Here is an 18,195-nt window from a genome sequence, read left to right as displayed (position 1 = left end):
AAGAAAGAAAGAAAGAAAGAAAGAAAGAAAGAAAGAAAGAAAGAAAGAAAGAAAGAAAGAAAGAAAGAAAGAAAGAAAGAAAGAAAGAAAGAAAAAGAAAGTCCTCTTCTTTCTTCTCACTGCCCTGGACTGGTTCCTCTTTAAAAGGAAGGAAAGAGAGGAAGGGAGAAAGGGAGACAGAGACAGAGACAGAGACAGAGACTCAGTGCCCTGGACTGGTTCCTCTTTTTCAAGTTCTTTAAAATTCACCAACTGTTTAATTAGCATCAAGCATCCAGATAATCTGGAAGCAAGTCCTCCTTAGATTCATATAGCTTTACTTAAACATTTTAATTCTTGGGAGTTGCTTTTTCCCCCTTGCTGGTGTCACAGTCCAAATCTTCCCTCTCTTATGGAAATCAGTCAAGTGAGTCAAAACCTGATCTGCACTCTCTCTCCGTTCCATTCTGTGACCATGGCTAGTGAACAGCAGAGCCCAGGCCAGACCCCATGTTTCTGATCTGTAGTTCAGAATGCTTTCTCTCATACCTCCTTGCTTCCAAATAATTGAAACCAGTCTGGCTTTTCCCTCTCCTCTCCTCTCCTCTCCTCTACCTCCTCCCCAAAGTTCCCCTTTGGCCTGGGAAGTCATCTGATTCCCACTCAGTGGAGTGAAAATCCCCTCCCCAGGAAAACATACTCTATTTGACCCTTCAGAAAGGAATGGGCCCCCAGGGATAACTTACTTTTCAACGGTGCATTGTTGCCACTGGGTAATAATTCTCGGATTAACTGGCCGTCATCTTGATCCCTGGCAAGCCATCTGGTGTATGAACAAAGGGAAGTTACATCTTCAAGGGTACCCGTGGGGGCTACACATAGAAATTTGGCCAGACTAGGGATGAAGCAGAGGAGTCATGACTTCTCCAGAAAAAAAAAAAGAAAGAAATTGGAGGGCCAGAGAGGAGAGAAAAATCAGGAAAGGAGGGGCATTGGAAAATGTCAATGTATTAAGTATTTATTAAAGACTTATGGTATCCTTAGAACTATGCTAGACACTGCAGGGATGCAAGAGAACTATAATATAGATTCTTGTTCCAGAGAGCCTTAGGAGGCAGCCATGGCATAGTGCAAGAGTCCCTGGAACTGGAATCAGAAGACCTAGATTCAAATTCCTCATTGGAATGTCTTCTGTCCTCAGACACATCCCAACCTTCTTGGGCTTCAGTTTCTTTATCTGTAAAATGATGGAGTTCTACCAGGTAGTCTAGAACTCTTCGAGTATTAGATACATGATCTGATGTTTTTATAGCCAAGCAAGATGAGTCGCACTTGGTATATAGTAAGCACTTAATAAATGATTATTCATTCATGCTATAACTTTAGCAGAAGAAATGGTATGAGAAAAGAAAAAAAAAAGGGAGGAAGAGGCAATTCGATATTCTAATACAGGGAACATCTAATTAAGCACTTATGCTATGCTCAGTCTTATGCTAGAAATCTCAGGGATATTAGAAAAGAATAAAATAGGGTTCTTTCCCTGGATGACTTTAGCTGAAATATAGAAAAAGGCTCCAGAGCCCACGCTAGAGGATCTGGAAGTTGAAATATCTACCTTATCACTTACTCTTTGTGTGACTTTGGGCAAGTCACCAGCTCTCCCTCTCTATGCCTTAGTTTTCCCATCTGAGAAACAAGAATAATAATACCTCTACTACCCTCAGGGTTTTTGTCAAGATGAAATAAAATTAGTATATAAAGCAACTTCTAAACTGTAAAGCATGACATAAGCTGTCATTACTAATATTACATTCACACTAATAAAAACAAGTCACCAATAATGCATATTAAGCACGTGTTATGTGTATATAGTTTACAATCTCCTGACAACAAAACCAAGTCCTTCCCAATTCCCTACCTGTCCCTGATTGCTCACCAGATGCCTCACCTGCCAAAACAGGATCCTAGTCCTTACAGGTAAAAGCAAGAAAGACAAAAGTGAGTCTTGCACGAAGGAAATTATAGCTGGTTTGAGACCAGTGCTTTGTTCTTCTCAAATCTTACTCTCAGTTAGCTGTCAGCTAATTCTTACTAAGGTGTTGGCTGCTAAGTGGTTAAGGTGCCTTTTCTCCAGAGGAGTGACTATAGCTATCTTCCTGGAGGGTTCCAGAGAAACGAAAAGCTATCAAGTGGGTGCAGCTGGGTGGCTCAATAGATTGAGAGCCAGGCCTGGAGACAGGAGGTGTCCTTAGGTTCAAATCTGGCCTCAGACACTTCCTAGTTGTGTGACCCTGGGCAAGTCACTTGATTGCCTAGTCCTTACTTCTGCCTTGGAATCAATACACAGTATTGATTCTAAGATGGAAGTTAAGGATTTAAAGAAAAAGAAGAAGAAGAAAGGCTGTCAAGACTCAAAGGAATGAATCTCTAAGAGCAGAATTTCACATAATAATGTAGGTAGAGGAGATATTTAAGAGGGTGGGGGGATGTCCTGCTCAGCATCTGTCAAATAATGTCCCTTGGATTTCTATAACTTTCACCCAGTACTAAGGCCAGACCTAAAGATAACTAGATAATCTCTGAGCTAAGCAAAAATCTTGACTAGCCATATTTTGGTGGAGAAAGGAAAGAGAAAAGTAATGCACACAGATTCCCTCAACTGCTATCATGAAGAACCTCTCCTTTCGGGCCCCTCCCCATCACCTGTCCCCCCCCCCTCCACAATGAAAGGAGACTATTCCTGGCCCAAAGCATGATGTGTCATTTCATATCCACTTAAGGGCTCTTGTGGTATTAATAGGCCTTTCCAAATCCAGCATTTCCCCTCTAGCTCAGAACACTTCTGCCCAATTTCAGAGAGTGAGATCTTGCTAAATACATTAGCCTACATAACAGCCTGACTGCAGATTTATTACTCTTTCCCTGAGCTCACAAAGGCATATAGACACACATACCCATATGCAACCTACAGCAGAAGCCCTTTGTATTCCTCCTCATGTCATTTAAAACTCCCATGAGCCTTAAGCTGGCTGATACTATCCCCATTCTTCACATGAAGATAAAAAAAACAGCCCTATTTCTTTAGAGGAGTTTGATGCTCATGAATGAAGGCAAATTGTAGACCCTTGGAGACTCAACTTTGGATAATCACAGGTCACCAATAAGGAGCTCCATGGAACCTTAGAGCTTAGCTAATCCAACACACATCGACTCCCCTTTTTCCAGAAGTGGAAATGGATGGAAAATGACTCATCAGTCAATAAGCAGCATTTACTATGTACGAGGCACCAGAAGGCAAAAACCAATGCCTGACCTCAAGGAGCTTATATTCTAAATGGACTGGTTGTAGAAGGTGGGAAGTGAGGAGAGGAGAAGTTGGAGCTCTCCCTAAGTGACTTCAATTTCTTTATTGAAGTATGAGGTCAGGCTCCCAGCTGCTTCCGATTATAATGAGTCTTAAGTTCTTTTTTTTCAGGCAGAATCAACTACTTAACTAGATTTGGGGCTGGAAGAGACCTGAGAGATCATTTAGTTCAATAGCTTCACTTGGCTAAGACCTTGGGAGGGTAAGTGACATCTCCAAAGTCCAGCAGGTTAGTAAGCAGAAGAGCTGAGACACAAACTTCAAGTTTCTGACTCTAAATCCAGAGTTCTGTCCACTCCATCAAATTCCTCTACAGATCTTCCACTTGTTGCCTCTTGCCTGGTCCAAAGAGCAGATTCACCTCTCACACCTCCCCAAATCAGGGACCTTGGGTAATTGCCATGAATGAGCATTATCTGGAAGCAGCACTGAGATCATTGCTTAGGGAAAAAAAAACCTGATGCACCCATTTCCCAGTTAATAACAAAGGGTAAGTCCTGCCTGTGGAACATACTGGCTGGACTCTGTGACTCTGGGCAAGCCTCTCAACTCCTCGGTGTTCTAGGCATCTCTATGAGAAATAAGAGAAAGTGCCAATGTATTCTGGTGGAACAAATTTCCTTATTCATGAGTTTTCAGCACCAGTGAAATCAGAGGTCCAGCTCCTATTCCCAAGAACCAGAAAAACTCACCAAAGGACAGTTGGACTTCTCGTACCTGTTACATGGGAATTCCATATTGTCACTCTCTGGCTGTCCTTCTTCTCTCACTAACACTCGCTCCAAGTACCAGCCACTGTTCCCTCCTTTGCCATCATGTCCAACCCTTATTCTTTTCACCTTCCTCAGGGTGACTGCCTCAATGGTGTACTCATCCGCCTTACCCAAGGAGAAAAACAGCAAGGCAAAAATAGATTAGAATTGTCCTTCTACATCCCCCTCTAACCTCATTCCCCCAATGACTTAAGGAAAATAGCAGATCCTAACTAGAGACAGTCTTACACATAGAAATAAGCAGCCACTTACGTGGTGTGAATTGAGGGGTACCAACAAGGACCCCTCCTCCTAAAACATCTCCCCCCCTTTATCTGTCCTATTTTCTACAATTCTAATATATGTATTATACATTGAAGATATACAAATCTACAATTTTCCATCATTAATGTGAGTTATGATTTTTTGAATATTATTATGTCAGACTTTATCGTGGTGTGGAAGGAGTCCTGGTTCATAAATATGGTGCCAGCAGAGTCCAAGTTCTGGCAGGTTCCACCACCAGTTCCCAGCATGACCCTGGTGACAGACTACATATCCAAGGGCCAGCCCAGGTCCATTCAGAAATGTCTTGCACTAGAGTGACCAGGGGGTGAATTTTTCTGCTATAGTGACTTTCAAAGATGATATGTTGAGTCAAATGAGACCTTCAAGAGGTAACAAGGACCCAAGCCAACAAAGATCCTTAAGGGACTGAAAAAAGTCAGCCACTTGAGATACATGAAAAAGTTGGCAGCCCGGAACAGCCCTCAGAGAAAAAGTGTTCCACAACCCTTACACCACTTCTTATCTCCTGCCCACCCCCATCAGTGTTCCTTTCCCCTTTGGTATCATTAAAGAGAAGGGGGAAATGAGGAGGGGAAATATGGAAAGTGAGGGTTTTAATTATATAAATAAATAGTCCATATTTCTAAAGCACATTGGACATTCTCACCCATTTTACAGACAATGAAACTACCTCCTAGGATCTCATCTAAAATCTTAGATCTAGAGCCAGAAGGGGCTTTGAGGGCTTTCTAGTCCAAACTCCCCTCACTTTACAGATTAGGAAACTGAGACTCAGAGATGTTAAGTAATTCCTCCAAGGAGTAAATTATATAGCCAGGGCTCAAACTGAGTCCATGTGATTTCAAGTTTGACATTCTTTACCCAGAATCATTCAGCTTCCTGTTCTTATGATGCTTCATAATTTCAAAATCTCTTCAGAGTATGTCATTTGGTTCTCCCAAATGCTAGTAGGGGTACACAGGTGGGAAGGAATTTGGGGAGGAGGGGCAAAAAAACTCATTCATGGAGTTCCTCAAAATTACATCAAGTAGGCAGACCCCTACTCTGCCAGAGAACAAAATCAATCTTGCTTGCTTCCTTTCTCTCCAATCTATTCTCTTTTCCAAGTTCAGAAGATCCTGCCAGGTTTCCTCCTTCCCTCCCTCTCTCTAATTTCCCCTAACAGGCAACACAAGAAGGGTGCATAGTTCAGTGGAAAATGAGTGAATCTGGTGTTAGAAGACCTGGATTTGAATCTGAATGATACCACTTACCAAGTATGGGAACTTGAACAAGGACTTGAATTCCAGGGGCCTCAATTTGCCCCTCTGCAAAATGAGAGGGATCAGACCAAATGGTCTCTGAGGTCTCTTTCAGCTCTTTATCTAGAATCCTTGGATCCACTGAATTCATGATCTACAAGTATATACAAGGGGAGTGCTTCCAATGGGATTTCTTCCTACCCAGGGGATCATCCCTTTCATTTTAGCCAGCAATAAGAATCACATCATTCTGAGAGGCAGGGAGGGAGGGACAGTCTGGGAAGAACAGAGGAAAGAACAGTCTGATACTTACATTGCCTTTTTGACAGATTTCCATGTTGTTCCTGCAGTTGACGTGCCATAGCATTCGCTCCCCAGTATCTCCCGCATCACCAAAGAGGCAGACAAAGGCTTGGGCATTTGTTCCTGCTCCTTCAATGTCTCCAGTACACAGGGTCACCCGATACTGGGCCACTGTCAAAGTGAATTATCTTCTTTCTGCTCCATTGGAAGGCCCATAGCTTGCCTTCTCAAGATCCTTTGCACTAGAATTACCTTCACCCACCACTGCTATTCCCTCCCCTAATCTCTTCCGTCTCTCCAAATGTTTACACATTTTTCAAGGCCCAACTTGTCTCACTCCCTCCGTGAAGCCTTCCTTGACCACCCCCAGCCCACACTCACCTTTGCATTTTCTGAATGCATATAGGAGTGACGGGGCTTAAATATTTTAGCTCTACCTTATAATTTTACATAATTGTGTATTTTTCTCCAATTGTTTCTTATGTATTTGTTCTGTCTTCCCAACCAGTTTACAAATTCCTTTGGAAAAAGAACCAGTCTTTTGCTTTTTTTTCCTATTCTCTAGTGGTCCCTGGCACAGGACTGGGCACAGTGGGAATGCAATAAAGACTTGATGAAGAAGAGAAAGGGTAAGGGCAAAGGCAAAGGGGAAGAGGATGGCAAGAAGGGCATGAGATCCACTCATTCAATGGGCTGCTGCTTGGCTCTAAAGATATTCCTCCCAGTTTCTCATTGTTTGGCCTTTCTAAAAAAAGCAAACTGTGCTATAGATGAGGTTGGCATTCGGCACAGCACTCCCCAGTCCTCTCGGTCACTTTTAAATAAACTGTAAAATAATCCTTGCTAAAGGCACAGAAGTCAGGAGCACAAAGAACCATGTGGGCCCACTGGGAAGATCAGCACAGCATATTGTGTCAAAAGAGCTATTTTAATTTGCTATTGGGGGTTGATTATACCCTCTGACCTGCTCTCTTATGTTGAGATTCCAGGAAACAAATGAGACATCATGAGTCCAATTAACTCCTCCTCAATAGAGGGGAGGAGAGGTTACAGAAAGAGATGAAAGAAGAGGCATCCCTGCCCCCACCCCATAAACAACCTCTCTCCTCTGCCCTGTTTGAGAATCAGGACATTCCAAGAGAAGCCTAACTCTCAGGTAGAAGCATTTGGTGGTGACCAACAAATGTTCTAACACCAAGTTCCAAAAGAGGACAGAAATTAGAATGTGTCTCTGAATAAAAGGATGGTAGGGGAGTCCTTCTATATTCACAGAGAACTGATTCAAGATTTTGCTTAATTGAGTTTTTGAAAACCAAGTAGACTTCACTTTCAACAATCCTAATACATGAATATTTTTTTCTTTGAATTAAACCAATGGGAAGAAATGCCATGCTTTAGGATGTCTTTAAATAGGAAGATCCCTTTGATTACATATAAATGTCTACTTCTCATTCATTGGAATTATGGGATTTTAGAGCTTGAAAGAACCTGAAGTGCTCATGGAATTCAGTACTCCCCTTTTTTCCATTGAAGAAGTTGAGGTTCAATGAAGAGAAATGACTAGCTCAAGATCAGGCAAGGTCTCCTGATTCCCAACTTGGTGCTGCCACTCAGAATTGTCAGGACTATAAAATACTTGTCTTTATAGTGAGAGGTTTGGTAATGCTAGAAGTGACCAAAGTCAGAGAAATTAAGTGTAGACACATTGAAGAGCCCCATGAATTGAAGATCTCCTAGAGAGGAAAGAAGAGCCTACATTTCAAACATGAGAATGGTATCAACAAGAAAATAAGATTCCATTTGCAAAAAAAAAATTTACATGCAACTTTTCAGGAAAATACACTCATTGCTGCTGCACAAAGCAAGGAACACCAAAAGGTTGGGGTTGACTTTCATGAATCTGGCCAAAACAAAGGTCTACTGTGGTCAAGTGAAGTAGGACCTAGTGCAAATGTAAACATCCAAGGAATATAAACAATAATCACCTTTTGCCTCTGTAGTCACCATCATGGATTAAGATGGATTAAGTGGCCAGTGCATAGTGATTTCAGAGATGCCCTGCCCTGCCCAGAAATAGTTTATTTGACAAGATGCCACAGTGCCTGAAATCCCACCATTCTGCCCATCTCTTGTCTTTTCCAAGTTCTTGAAAAAATCTTTTAGAAAAGAGGCAATACATTAACATATTATTGACCAGAGAGTTCCTAAACACCAAAAAAAACCTCTTAGATTCCTGGTAGGGAGAAAAGAAAGGGAAACAGAAAATCTAGGAAGGTGGAAGAGAGGAAATGGAGGTGCTCAAAGCTAACCTCACCAGATATATAGAGGATCATCTCTGTTCTCATACCTGTAACTAACAAGTAATCAATCCCCAGGGCCATACACATGTTTTAACCATAAATAAGAAAATTTCTTTGTTCAAGTGGTCAAAATTCCATCTGTTCAGAAGTTCTCAAACAGCATGGAGTTCTTCTTATTGGAATCTCATATGGACCACTAGCACCTGTTTGGCCAAAGTTATTTCCTGACTAGGATACTGCAGACAGTTAAAGATAATTATATTGGTAGGCTTTACCAGGAAGAGATTTTAAACAGATGGGTAAGTACCAGAGCCTCTTATTTGTCCTTTAATTAAAAAAAATTACAGAGCAGTCTGATTAACAAGAGCCTACAATATCTAATATTTGAATCCAATGGTCTTTTGCCTTCTTGTCTATGGGGAGTAATCATTTCTGCTGGGCAAGCAGTAAAGAATGCTGATTTCATTTATTTTACTATCTGGGTGGCTCCTGGGGGAAAGGCAGGGTGGAAATAAACTGTGAGCTGGTAAATATTTCCTCCACATTTTAAAGCCAGTGTTAATCAGTGCAATCACTCCTGAAACCCCTCCAGCACTTATATAGATATAGTTGTAATTCAAAGGAGCACAGATTTGAAGCTGATAGGAGCACAGCAGTCATCTTGTCCAACCCTCTCATTTTACAGAAAAATAATAAAAAGAGTGTGTTCAGATCCTTGAGGAAGGATTTGAACCCAGGCCTTACTGATTCAGGAAGTTCTCTATCACTACACTATGCTATAAGGATTATGTTATACTTATCTCGCATTTTAAGTAAACTAGACAATCGCAATTTTGAATCTATAGTGGCATTGACAATAGAATACTGATTCATTTTACATAATTCCAAGTTTCAAACTTGAGGAATGTTTAATCTGTCTTCTCTCATCTGTTATATGGGAGCATTAGGTGTTTGCAGCCAAGCTCTATAAGCTGCCATAAATAACCAGACAAAGAGAGGAGAATAGCTGAGTTCTGGGAACTATGAGTGTGTAGTTAAGTATTTCCCTGGCAGGAGAGAAATCCCTCTGTTCCAAACAGGGAAGCCACAGAGGCCAATTAATCTGGAGCTGCTCCAAAATAGACAAACAACCCCCAACAGGCATGTAGACTTACTCGTGTACCTCAAAACCCAGCATACCTTGGCCATATCTTAATCCTTTCCTTTCCTAGACAAAATTGTTTACTTTAATCTATTGGGAAATATTTTTCAAATAGAAATGCAAGAAGTCAATGAACAAATAGCATTTGTCTTAGAGAATTTTATCTTACAGCCATCTTTCCTGAAATGAATCTACTCTTGTAAAGAAATGAATATCTATAAGGTCAATTCTTGGCTATCTGTGCTGATGGAAAAGAGTGTTGTAGCCTGGAATTTTCCAACTGATCTGACTCTGTCCACAGGGTATCTATCTCTTGGCCACATCTGTTCTTCTTGACTGGTAACCTCTTCTTCCATTCTGTACTGCCTTTTTACTGGATACCTCCCCCCCCCCCCCATCTGATATCTTCTCTGTCTAGTACTTTCTAGTCTAGAAACTTCTGGTTGCTTAGTTGATTGATCCATTGATCCTCAGGGGTTGGAAACCAAAGAAATATCCTTAAGCAGGCTCCCACCTTTCCCTATAAAGTCCCTGCACTGCCATGATTCCTTGAGATGCCCTGAGGCATACTATGATGCTAGACCCAAGAATGACACTGAAAGTTTGATGTAAGGATACATTATGCCCTAGAAGCAGCCTCTCAGGAGACCACTATGGACTCCTCACTACTGCCAGAGCCCGAAGATCATTGTGCCACAAGACTCTCTTGAGACATCTCTGATGGCATCCCTTTTCCACCCTTTGCTGGACCATCTTGGTCTTTCTGGTCCCAGTATGTATGGGAGATAGACTCTTCTAGTAAATATTTTTGGATTTGCCAGATTCCGTGTAGGTGGCTACTCTAGTTTGGCAATATTAGCTGCCACCCCATTAGGGGGTCTGGATGGTGTCCTAGTACCATTCCCTTTCCACAAACACCTCTTCCTTGGGGTTCCCTTGAGTTTTCCTAGTTAAGCTGTGTGGGCTTTCCTTAAGTAAGCCAAATAAAAAGGCATATCCCATTGACAGGCTTGTCTAATTCTTCTGTGAAGTCCCTTGGGCAACAGACCCCAAGAGAGGGGTAGTAGTTACATGAATAATGCATATTAGCTAATTCAAAAATTCCTTATTTGGGGCTTTGGAATACATTATAATATCATTTTCTAAATTCACCTTCTAATTGCATCTCATTTAGGATAACATTCCACAATGTTTTTAAAAAGTAGACATGAAATCAGATTATTATGGGGACAGCTAAGTGGCACAGTGGATAGAGTTCTAGACCTGGAGTTGGGAGAATCTGCATTCAGCTCTGGCCTTAGCCACTTCCTAACTGTGTGACTCTGGGAAAACTGCATAAACCTTGTTTCCCTCGCCTTTGCTCTTCTGTCTATTTATTCACAACCCTTACTTTTTCTATTTATTCTATTTATTCACAACCCTTACTTTTTGTTTTGAATAAATGAATAAAGATTGTTGGTCATGGATTTAGAGATGGAAAGGCCCTTAGCGGTCAACTAGGCCAGCCTGCTTATTTTATAGATGAGGAAAGTGGGAAATTGTGGCCAAAGTCACACAGATCATAAGTGATTGAAGTGAATCAAACCCACGCTCTCTCCACTCCAAACTGAGTGTCTTTTTCTTTCTAGCATAACGCCTCTCCTAAAGAGAGAAACTTCATCTTGGTAACTAGGTTTTGCCCAAGAAAGCATTTTCTTTAATTCTCTATTTTTTTTGAGGGTTTGGGGCAAGGCAGGTCTTAGGTAGTTTTTCTATTGCTTCTCTCCTGTTTGATGAAGAGATCTTAAGGATAAGAACCTCATTTTTCTTTCATCTTTGCTTCTCATAGGCTTTGCTCCAGAGCTGACCCTATATTGCAGACAGAGTAGGGATGGCCTCCAGGGGCACTGAAGAGCTCCCCCAAGCAGGTGCTTCACTGTCCTGTCACAGTGAGTTAAATTTTTACAATGATAATCATGCCTTTGAGTGATGGCAATAGGAAGGGAGAAGTAATCAGGGAGCCAAGGCTGACTTCAAAGCCAAGTGGATCTGAGCCTGCCCTGCCTTGGGAGGAAGAAAGAAGAACCACATGGACGTGGTAATAGGAAAGGGAAAGTCAAAGAGGCTCCAGTGGTCACTGACAGGGCAGTGATAATCAGCAGAATTTATAGTCCTGCACACATAGCTGAGTGTGAGTCCTATTAATAATTAGCAAAGGCCAGTGATAATTAGGGAAAGGGAAAGGGAAAGCATAATTACACACGTTATCCATTTGGAGTCAGTCCTGGCACATCAAGAAGGGGCTAGGATGATCATGGGCGCTTAATGCAGGAAGATAAGCTTCCACATGTCACTCTTCCAAGGGGAACGACACTGTGGCAAAGCAGACTGCCGAACTGAGAGTCAGGAAGAACAGAGTTCAAGTCCCATCTTTGACACAAGCTAGGGGACCGCAGAAAAGTTATTTAATGAGATGTCAGGTTTGGGCATTTTTTTTCATCTACAAAACGTGGGATTGAACAAGATACCTTCTGAAGCCCCTTCCAGCTCTAAATCTATGATCCTATGCCAGTGGTCAGGGGGGTGACCTGGACCAGTATAGCATTGCTCAGCTTCTAAGGGATCTTTTTTGGTACACCAAAAAGCAGCAGCTGGGTGGGAGGATGAGCAAATTTCTACAAATACAGCAAAAGTGGAGAATTACTGTTGGGGCCAGGACTATGGATTTCAGTAAGGGTCCTCCTTTAAAAATGGAGAAAACTCAGACATTTCCTAGCTGTGTGACCCTGGGCAAGTCACTTGACCCCCATTGCCTACCCTTACCACTCTTCTGCCTTGGAGTCAATACACAGTATTGACTCTAAGATGGAAGGTAAGGGTTTTAAAAAAATGGAGAAAACTGGGGGCAGTGGATTTAGAGCCAGGCCTAGAGATGGGAAGTCCTAGGTTCAAATCTGGCCTTAGATACTTCCCAGCTGTGTGCCCCTGGGTAAGTCACTTAACCCCCATTGCCTAGCCCAGTGATTCCCAAAGTGGGCACCACCGCCCCCTGGTGGGTGCTGCAGTGATCCAGGAAGGCGGTGATGGCCACAGGTGCATTTGGGGGTGGTGAATAACTGTAAGGGGGCGGTGACAGTATGTTACAGGGGGCGCTAAGTAATATTTTTTCTGGAAAGGGGGCGGTAGGCCAAAAAAGTCTGGGAACCACTGGCCTAGCCCTTATCACTCTTCTGCCTTGGAACCAATATGCAGTATTGATTCCAAGATGGAAGGTAAGGGTTTTTGTTTCTTTAATTAATTAATTAACTAATTGATTGATTGATTATAAAATAAAATAAAATGGAGAAAACTAAAGCCTGAGGTAAAGCAATTTGCCCCAAACCACCTGGGTAGTGAGTTAGTGAGAACCAAGATTTGAATCCAGGTCTTTGGATTCCAATTTTAGATTTAATTTAAATGTGAGTCATTTTGTGAAAAATACTATCTGAATATAATGTCTTATTCTTATTTTTAAATCTAGGAATATTCTGAGGAAGCCACAGTCAGTCTGGAACATCTCATGTGCCCTAGAACCCCGCCTTCCCCCAGATGGCATGCTTTTCCAGGCTGCTACTGTCTGCCTGGCCACCAGACAGTTCAGCATTTAGAGATAGAATTTTTGGGGTGCAGAGAGGTCAGGTTTACAGCCTCTTGGCTGTATTCTGGGTCAAGCCTATCCCTTAGAGGAAAACAAGAAATTTTCTACCTTCTTCCCATCCTTCCCCAGAAACTGTGGTCAACACTCACTTCCCATGATCCTCCGAACTGTTGGGCCCTCTGCGGTGAGCTCCCTCACGATCTCATAGTCATCCTCGTTGGTATCCAGCCAGCGGTTACATTTGAAGTTATACTTGGCCTTTGTTAGATTATTCATCAGTGTCATCTAGAAAGATGTCACGGAGCAAAGCAGATGAGGAGCCACCCAACATGCCCTAGCAAGCTCCCTCTGCTGTCCTGACACAGGCTAAATCTGATTCTTACAGAAAATCCTCTAAGGGAGTCACGGGGATAGGGCAGGGGAAGGAGGAACTGTCCTGTCTCATCCCACTGGAGTTTTCTGATGATAAGGAGAGAATGCCAGCAGTCAGACCCCCTGGCTTACCTCAGAGGACTCATTCCTCCCTCCTCCTCGCTGTGAATCCACTATCGTCTCTCCCAACTTGGGCTGACCTCCCTGATCATCCATCCGTCCCTCCTCCCCACCACTGGAGAGACATTTTAGGATCTGCGATGGAGGTGCAAAAAGAAAACCAATCTGGATCCCAGTTTTTTCCTGCCTTGTCCCCCTATCCACGACGATAGGGATCAGAGGACAAGATTCCACTTCTCACCTTGACTAGATGCCATCCAGAACCAGGAGTTCTATTGTTATGCCAAACTCTGACCTTATAAAATCTTCCGAGATCTGGGAGGTCGAGCTGCATGAAAAAGAGGCAAATCTTTGGAGAGGATAAAACACAATGACAAGGACAGCTGGGTAGCTCAGTGGATTGAGAGCCAGACCTAGAGACAGGAGGTCCTGGGTTCAAACATGGCCTCAGACACTTCCCAGCTGTGTGACCCTGGGCAAGTCACTTGACCCCCAATTGCCTACCCTTACCACTCTTCTGCCTTGGAGCCAATACACAGTATTGACTCCAAGATGGAAGGTAAGGGTTTAAAAATTTTTTTTAAATTAAAAAAAACCACAATGACAACAAGTCCTGCCTCTTTACCCTCTTTGGTCCTCTGACCTTGCCACTGCTCTAGTGCAGGCCATCATCATCTCACTCTTGGGTTGTTGCAATGACCTACTGGTGGGGTTGCCAGTCTCAAAACCCTCCCCATCCCAGGCCATCTTCCATTCATCTGTCAGAGTGATTTTCCTAAAGCCCAGGTCCAACATGTCACAAACCCTCCTAATAAACTCTAGTGGCTCCCTGTCACTTCCACAGTCATTTACAAAATCCTCTCTTTTGCATTCAGGGCCCTTCATAACTGGCCCCAGTACCATCTTTTCAATTTTCTTACAGCTTTCTCCTTACCTCATACTCTTTTTTTTTCCAATCCTTACTTTCTGTCTTAGTAACAACTCTAAGACAGAAGGGCAAGGGCTAGGCAAATGGGGTTAAGTGACTTGCACAGTCACACAGCTGGGGAGTATCTGAATTTGATTCAATTTGAGCCCAGGTCCTCCTGACTCCAAGCCTGGCACCATCCCCTCTTGGAGCGTGCGGACAGGACAGGTGCACAAATCAAGTGCATAGGAGGATGGTTCAAGTGATCTGTGAGGTTTAAAGGAAGAAAAGATTATCACTCATTTGGGGCAACAGGAAAAGCATCATTTGGAAGATGGCATTTCAGCCAGGCTCTAACTGAGGCAAAGAGATGAAGCGACTCGACCAACTCGGTGAACAGAGGGCTTTCTTGTTCAAGGCCTTGCTTTAATGATGACCTAGAAATGCTCTGTGATGAGTTATCAAAGAAGCAGCTCAAGTATGGCTCTCTTCTAACAGCACTGCCTTGAAAATGTTTACCTGGGAGCAGTTTGCAAGGGTTTTACAGGCACTGGCTTATAGATAAACATCTCTAAGCTTCATAGAATGTTTAAGCCAACCCCCTTAGCCTGATTTGATATCTCATTAGAGAGTCATTTTATCTAATCATTAAAGTAGAGCCTCAAACTAGGAAATCCTTTGTTAGCCTCCTTTGAATTAAGAACATATTACTGCTAGTAGAAAGTATTTTTAAAAGTCTAGTTCAGGGGCAGTGGACTGAGAGCCAGGCCTAGAGACAGGAGGTTCTGGGTTCAAATTTGACCTTAAACACTGCCTAGCTCTTTGACCCTGGGCAAATCATTTCACCCTAATTGCTTAGTCCTTAATCACTCTTCTACCTTGGAAGTGATACCCAGGATCAGTTCTAAGACAGAAGGTAATGGTTTGGGTTTTTTTTTTAATCTAACTCAGATTTTAATTTAAATCCTTTTTGCTTAAAAAAAATTCAAACGAGAGATGCTTTACATCCGTGTCAGACAGGATCCCTGTCCTGCACACACACACACAAGCACAATATTCATCATCCCTAGATGCCAGGGTTTTCTGAATCAAGGTGGCATCAATGTTTCTGAATCTTCTGGATCAGAGGTGTCAAACTCAAATAGAAATGGAACCGCTAAACTTCATGTAAGTCGACTGCATCTAGATTTAGAAAACTACAAACTAACATTATCTACATTCTATTACATTTTAATTTATTTTGTTAAATGTTTAAAAAATTTTCATCTGTTATGGGCCTCCCAGCCTGCTGTCATATGATTGATCTCTCTGCTCTGAACCAGCTCATTGTGGTGCTATAATTCCCTGAACTAATTACTTTTTTTTTCCTTCTTAAGCACCCATCTGGTCAGCTTAATTCAGATAGGAACTCTAGGGAGTACTTAAATTCTACCCATTTTCTTCAGTGAACTGTGTATAATGTAATATCATTCCTTATTGGGGCTTACAGTCTGCTGAACTCCTCACCTCCTACTCAGTCTCCTTATTGCCTCTAGGATGAAATAAAACCCCCACCCCCTTAGGTAGGGATTTCAATTCTACCCCAGTCTGGTTCCAATCTACCTTTTCAGACTTCTTTTGCCTTACTCCTTTATGCATTCTTTGTTCTGGTCACCTTGTTCCCTTGATGTCCAGAATTCAGTACTTATCTCCTACCTCCTTGTCTGCACAGGCTGCATCCCATGCCTGGGATGGACTCACTCCTCATCTCTTCTTAGAAGCCTTATCTTCCTTCTAGGCTCAATCCAGATATATCCTATGGGAAGTTTTTCCTGATTCTCCTAGTCATTAGTGTTTTCTTTATCCTCAAATTATCTTGTATCTAATTATATGCTGGTAGGTTGTATTCCCCGGAAAAATATAAACTCCTCAAGGGAAGGGAATATTTTTTGGTTTTTCTTTGCATTCCCAGTACCTTCTACATGCTTATAAAACAGAAATGAACATTTTTAGGGGCAGCTAGGTGGCTCAGTGTTTTAAGAGCCAGGCTTTGAGATCAGAACTCCTGGGATCAAATCTGGCCTCAGACCCTTCCTAGCTATGTGATCCTGGGCAAGTCACTTAACCCCAGTTGCCTAGCTTTTACCACTCTTCTGCTTTGGAAACAACATACAGCATTGATTCTAAGACATAAGGTAAGGGTTTAAATTTGAAAAAGTCCATAGACCTAAATAAATAAAACTCTTAAAAATGAAATAAAAATTTTAAATAATTAATTTGATTAATTAAAATTTAATTAAATTTAAATTTGACATTTTTTAAATTTTTAAAAATGTTCACTTAATCTTAGCTTTTAAAAAAAATCCCTTAGGATGTCCACTGAAATACTTCTTCTCCCAAACTCATTGCTCCTACCCTGAATTTGTCAATCCTTCCAGGCTTAAAGCCCTGTGGTCCGGGGTTTATATGAATTTGATCTGTTCGTCCTTTCTGTCCATAAAGCTGGATAAAGACAGGGCCAGCACAAGCAGCATGCTTCAGGTCATTTGTCCAGACCCAGAGCGACCAGGCAAACTCTTAAAACAGAACAAAACAGTATAAAAAAAACAACTCAAGTTATTATGCATCCTTTTACTGAGAAAGAAGCACATATATATAAAGCCAGAAGGGAAAGTATACGAAAGAAAGAAAGAAAGAAAGAAAGAAAGAAAGAAAGAAAGAAAGAAAGAGAAAAAGAAAGAAAGAAAGAAAGAAAGAAAAAGGAAGGAAGGAAGGAAGGAAGGAAGATAATAGACAGATCGATAGACAGATAAACATATATACATGCATATATTTATATATTGCTATATGTATGTACGTATAGATATAAAGTCAGACTATTACAAGTAGAGGAAGAAGAAACAGTTAAGAGAATTTGAGACCAAAGGACAGGATATACATAGTGATATGACTGCTACAACAACCATAACAAAAACCCAGCTGTACCAAAATTCAAATAAATAAGACAGATAAATTAGGGAGTGATGACTTCTTTACAAAAGAATTCTTTGATTTATATAATAGGATCTGTCTCAAAGTTCTTTCAAATAACCAGAGTTCTACTAGAGCTTTTAAAATGGGACTTGACTTTAAAAAATTTGATTTATCTATTCTATTTTGTGCAACTTAATTGTGTTCAAGGATACTACAAGTAAATGGTCTCTTGATTTTTGGAAGACAGAAATATTTGCAGCAAGGTCAGATGGTTGTGGATTTCTTATTGGTCTGTGCTCTGGAAAGCTGGGCCCCTGACCCCAAGAAGTAACCTATCCTAGGAAGTCTATGGGGGTATGGGGGAAACCTATGTTTTCCCCCATCCCAACTCCAATCCCAATCCCTGTTCTCTAATAGAGAAGAGTGGAGTCACAGTTGCTTGGATGCCTGAAAATTCTATCTGGCATCCTGGCATCTGGCATCCTCTGGTCTGACTTCAGTACATACTCTTGAGTCTCTTCTTCCGCAGGGACACCACCTCATAAAGTTGCCGCTCAATCAGCCCATCACATTGCTTTTCATCCAGCCAGTTTTTGCAAGGGAAGGTCTGCTGGATACCAGTGAATGGACACAAAATCACCACCTGAGGAAAACAGACCAAGAGTCATGTCCAACATTTCCATAGGACAGCCTGCTTGTAGATGAGATGAGAGGGATAGAAAAGGAGGAAGGAGAAGAAAAGAAGGGGGTGAAAGTGTGTGTGTGGAGAGAGAGAGAGAGAGAGAGAGAGAGAGAGAGAGAGAGAGAGAGAGAGAGAGAGAGAGAGAGAGAGAGAAGAA

At 41.9% G+C, this 18,195-nt stretch overlaps 1 protein-coding gene across 1 annotated transcript in view; it reads right to left on the bottom strand.

Moving 5' to 3' along the window:
• Nucleotides 1-18,195, bottom strand: part of LOXHD1 (lipoxygenase homology PLAT domains 1) — a 293,979-nt gene that overhangs the window by 145,103 nt on the left and 130,681 nt on the right. The window contains exons 9-15 of the mRNA XM_044681634.1: nt 17,864-17,999; nt 16,799-16,959; nt 13,739-13,825; nt 13,155-13,290; nt 5,959-6,119; nt 4,061-4,221; nt 726-802 (exon numbers count right to left, since the gene is read on the bottom strand). Of these exons, the coding sequence (XP_044537569.1) occupies nt 726-802; nt 4,061-4,221; nt 5,959-6,119; nt 13,155-13,290; nt 13,739-13,825; nt 16,799-16,959; nt 17,864-17,999 (919 nt within the window). The remainder of the gene's footprint in view (nt 1-725; nt 803-4,060; nt 4,222-5,958; nt 6,120-13,154; nt 13,291-13,738; nt 13,826-16,798; nt 16,960-17,863; nt 18,000-18,195) is intronic.

This window comes from Gracilinanus agilis, chromosome 1 (assembly GCF_016433145.1).
Source record: "Gracilinanus agilis isolate LMUSP501 chromosome 1, AgileGrace, whole genome shotgun sequence".
NCBI classification, from domain to species: domain Eukaryota; kingdom Metazoa; phylum Chordata; class Mammalia; order Didelphimorphia; family Didelphidae; genus Gracilinanus; species Gracilinanus agilis.
Note: the sequence above shows the minus strand (reverse complement) of the source record. Positions and strands in the feature narration are given on the sequence as shown.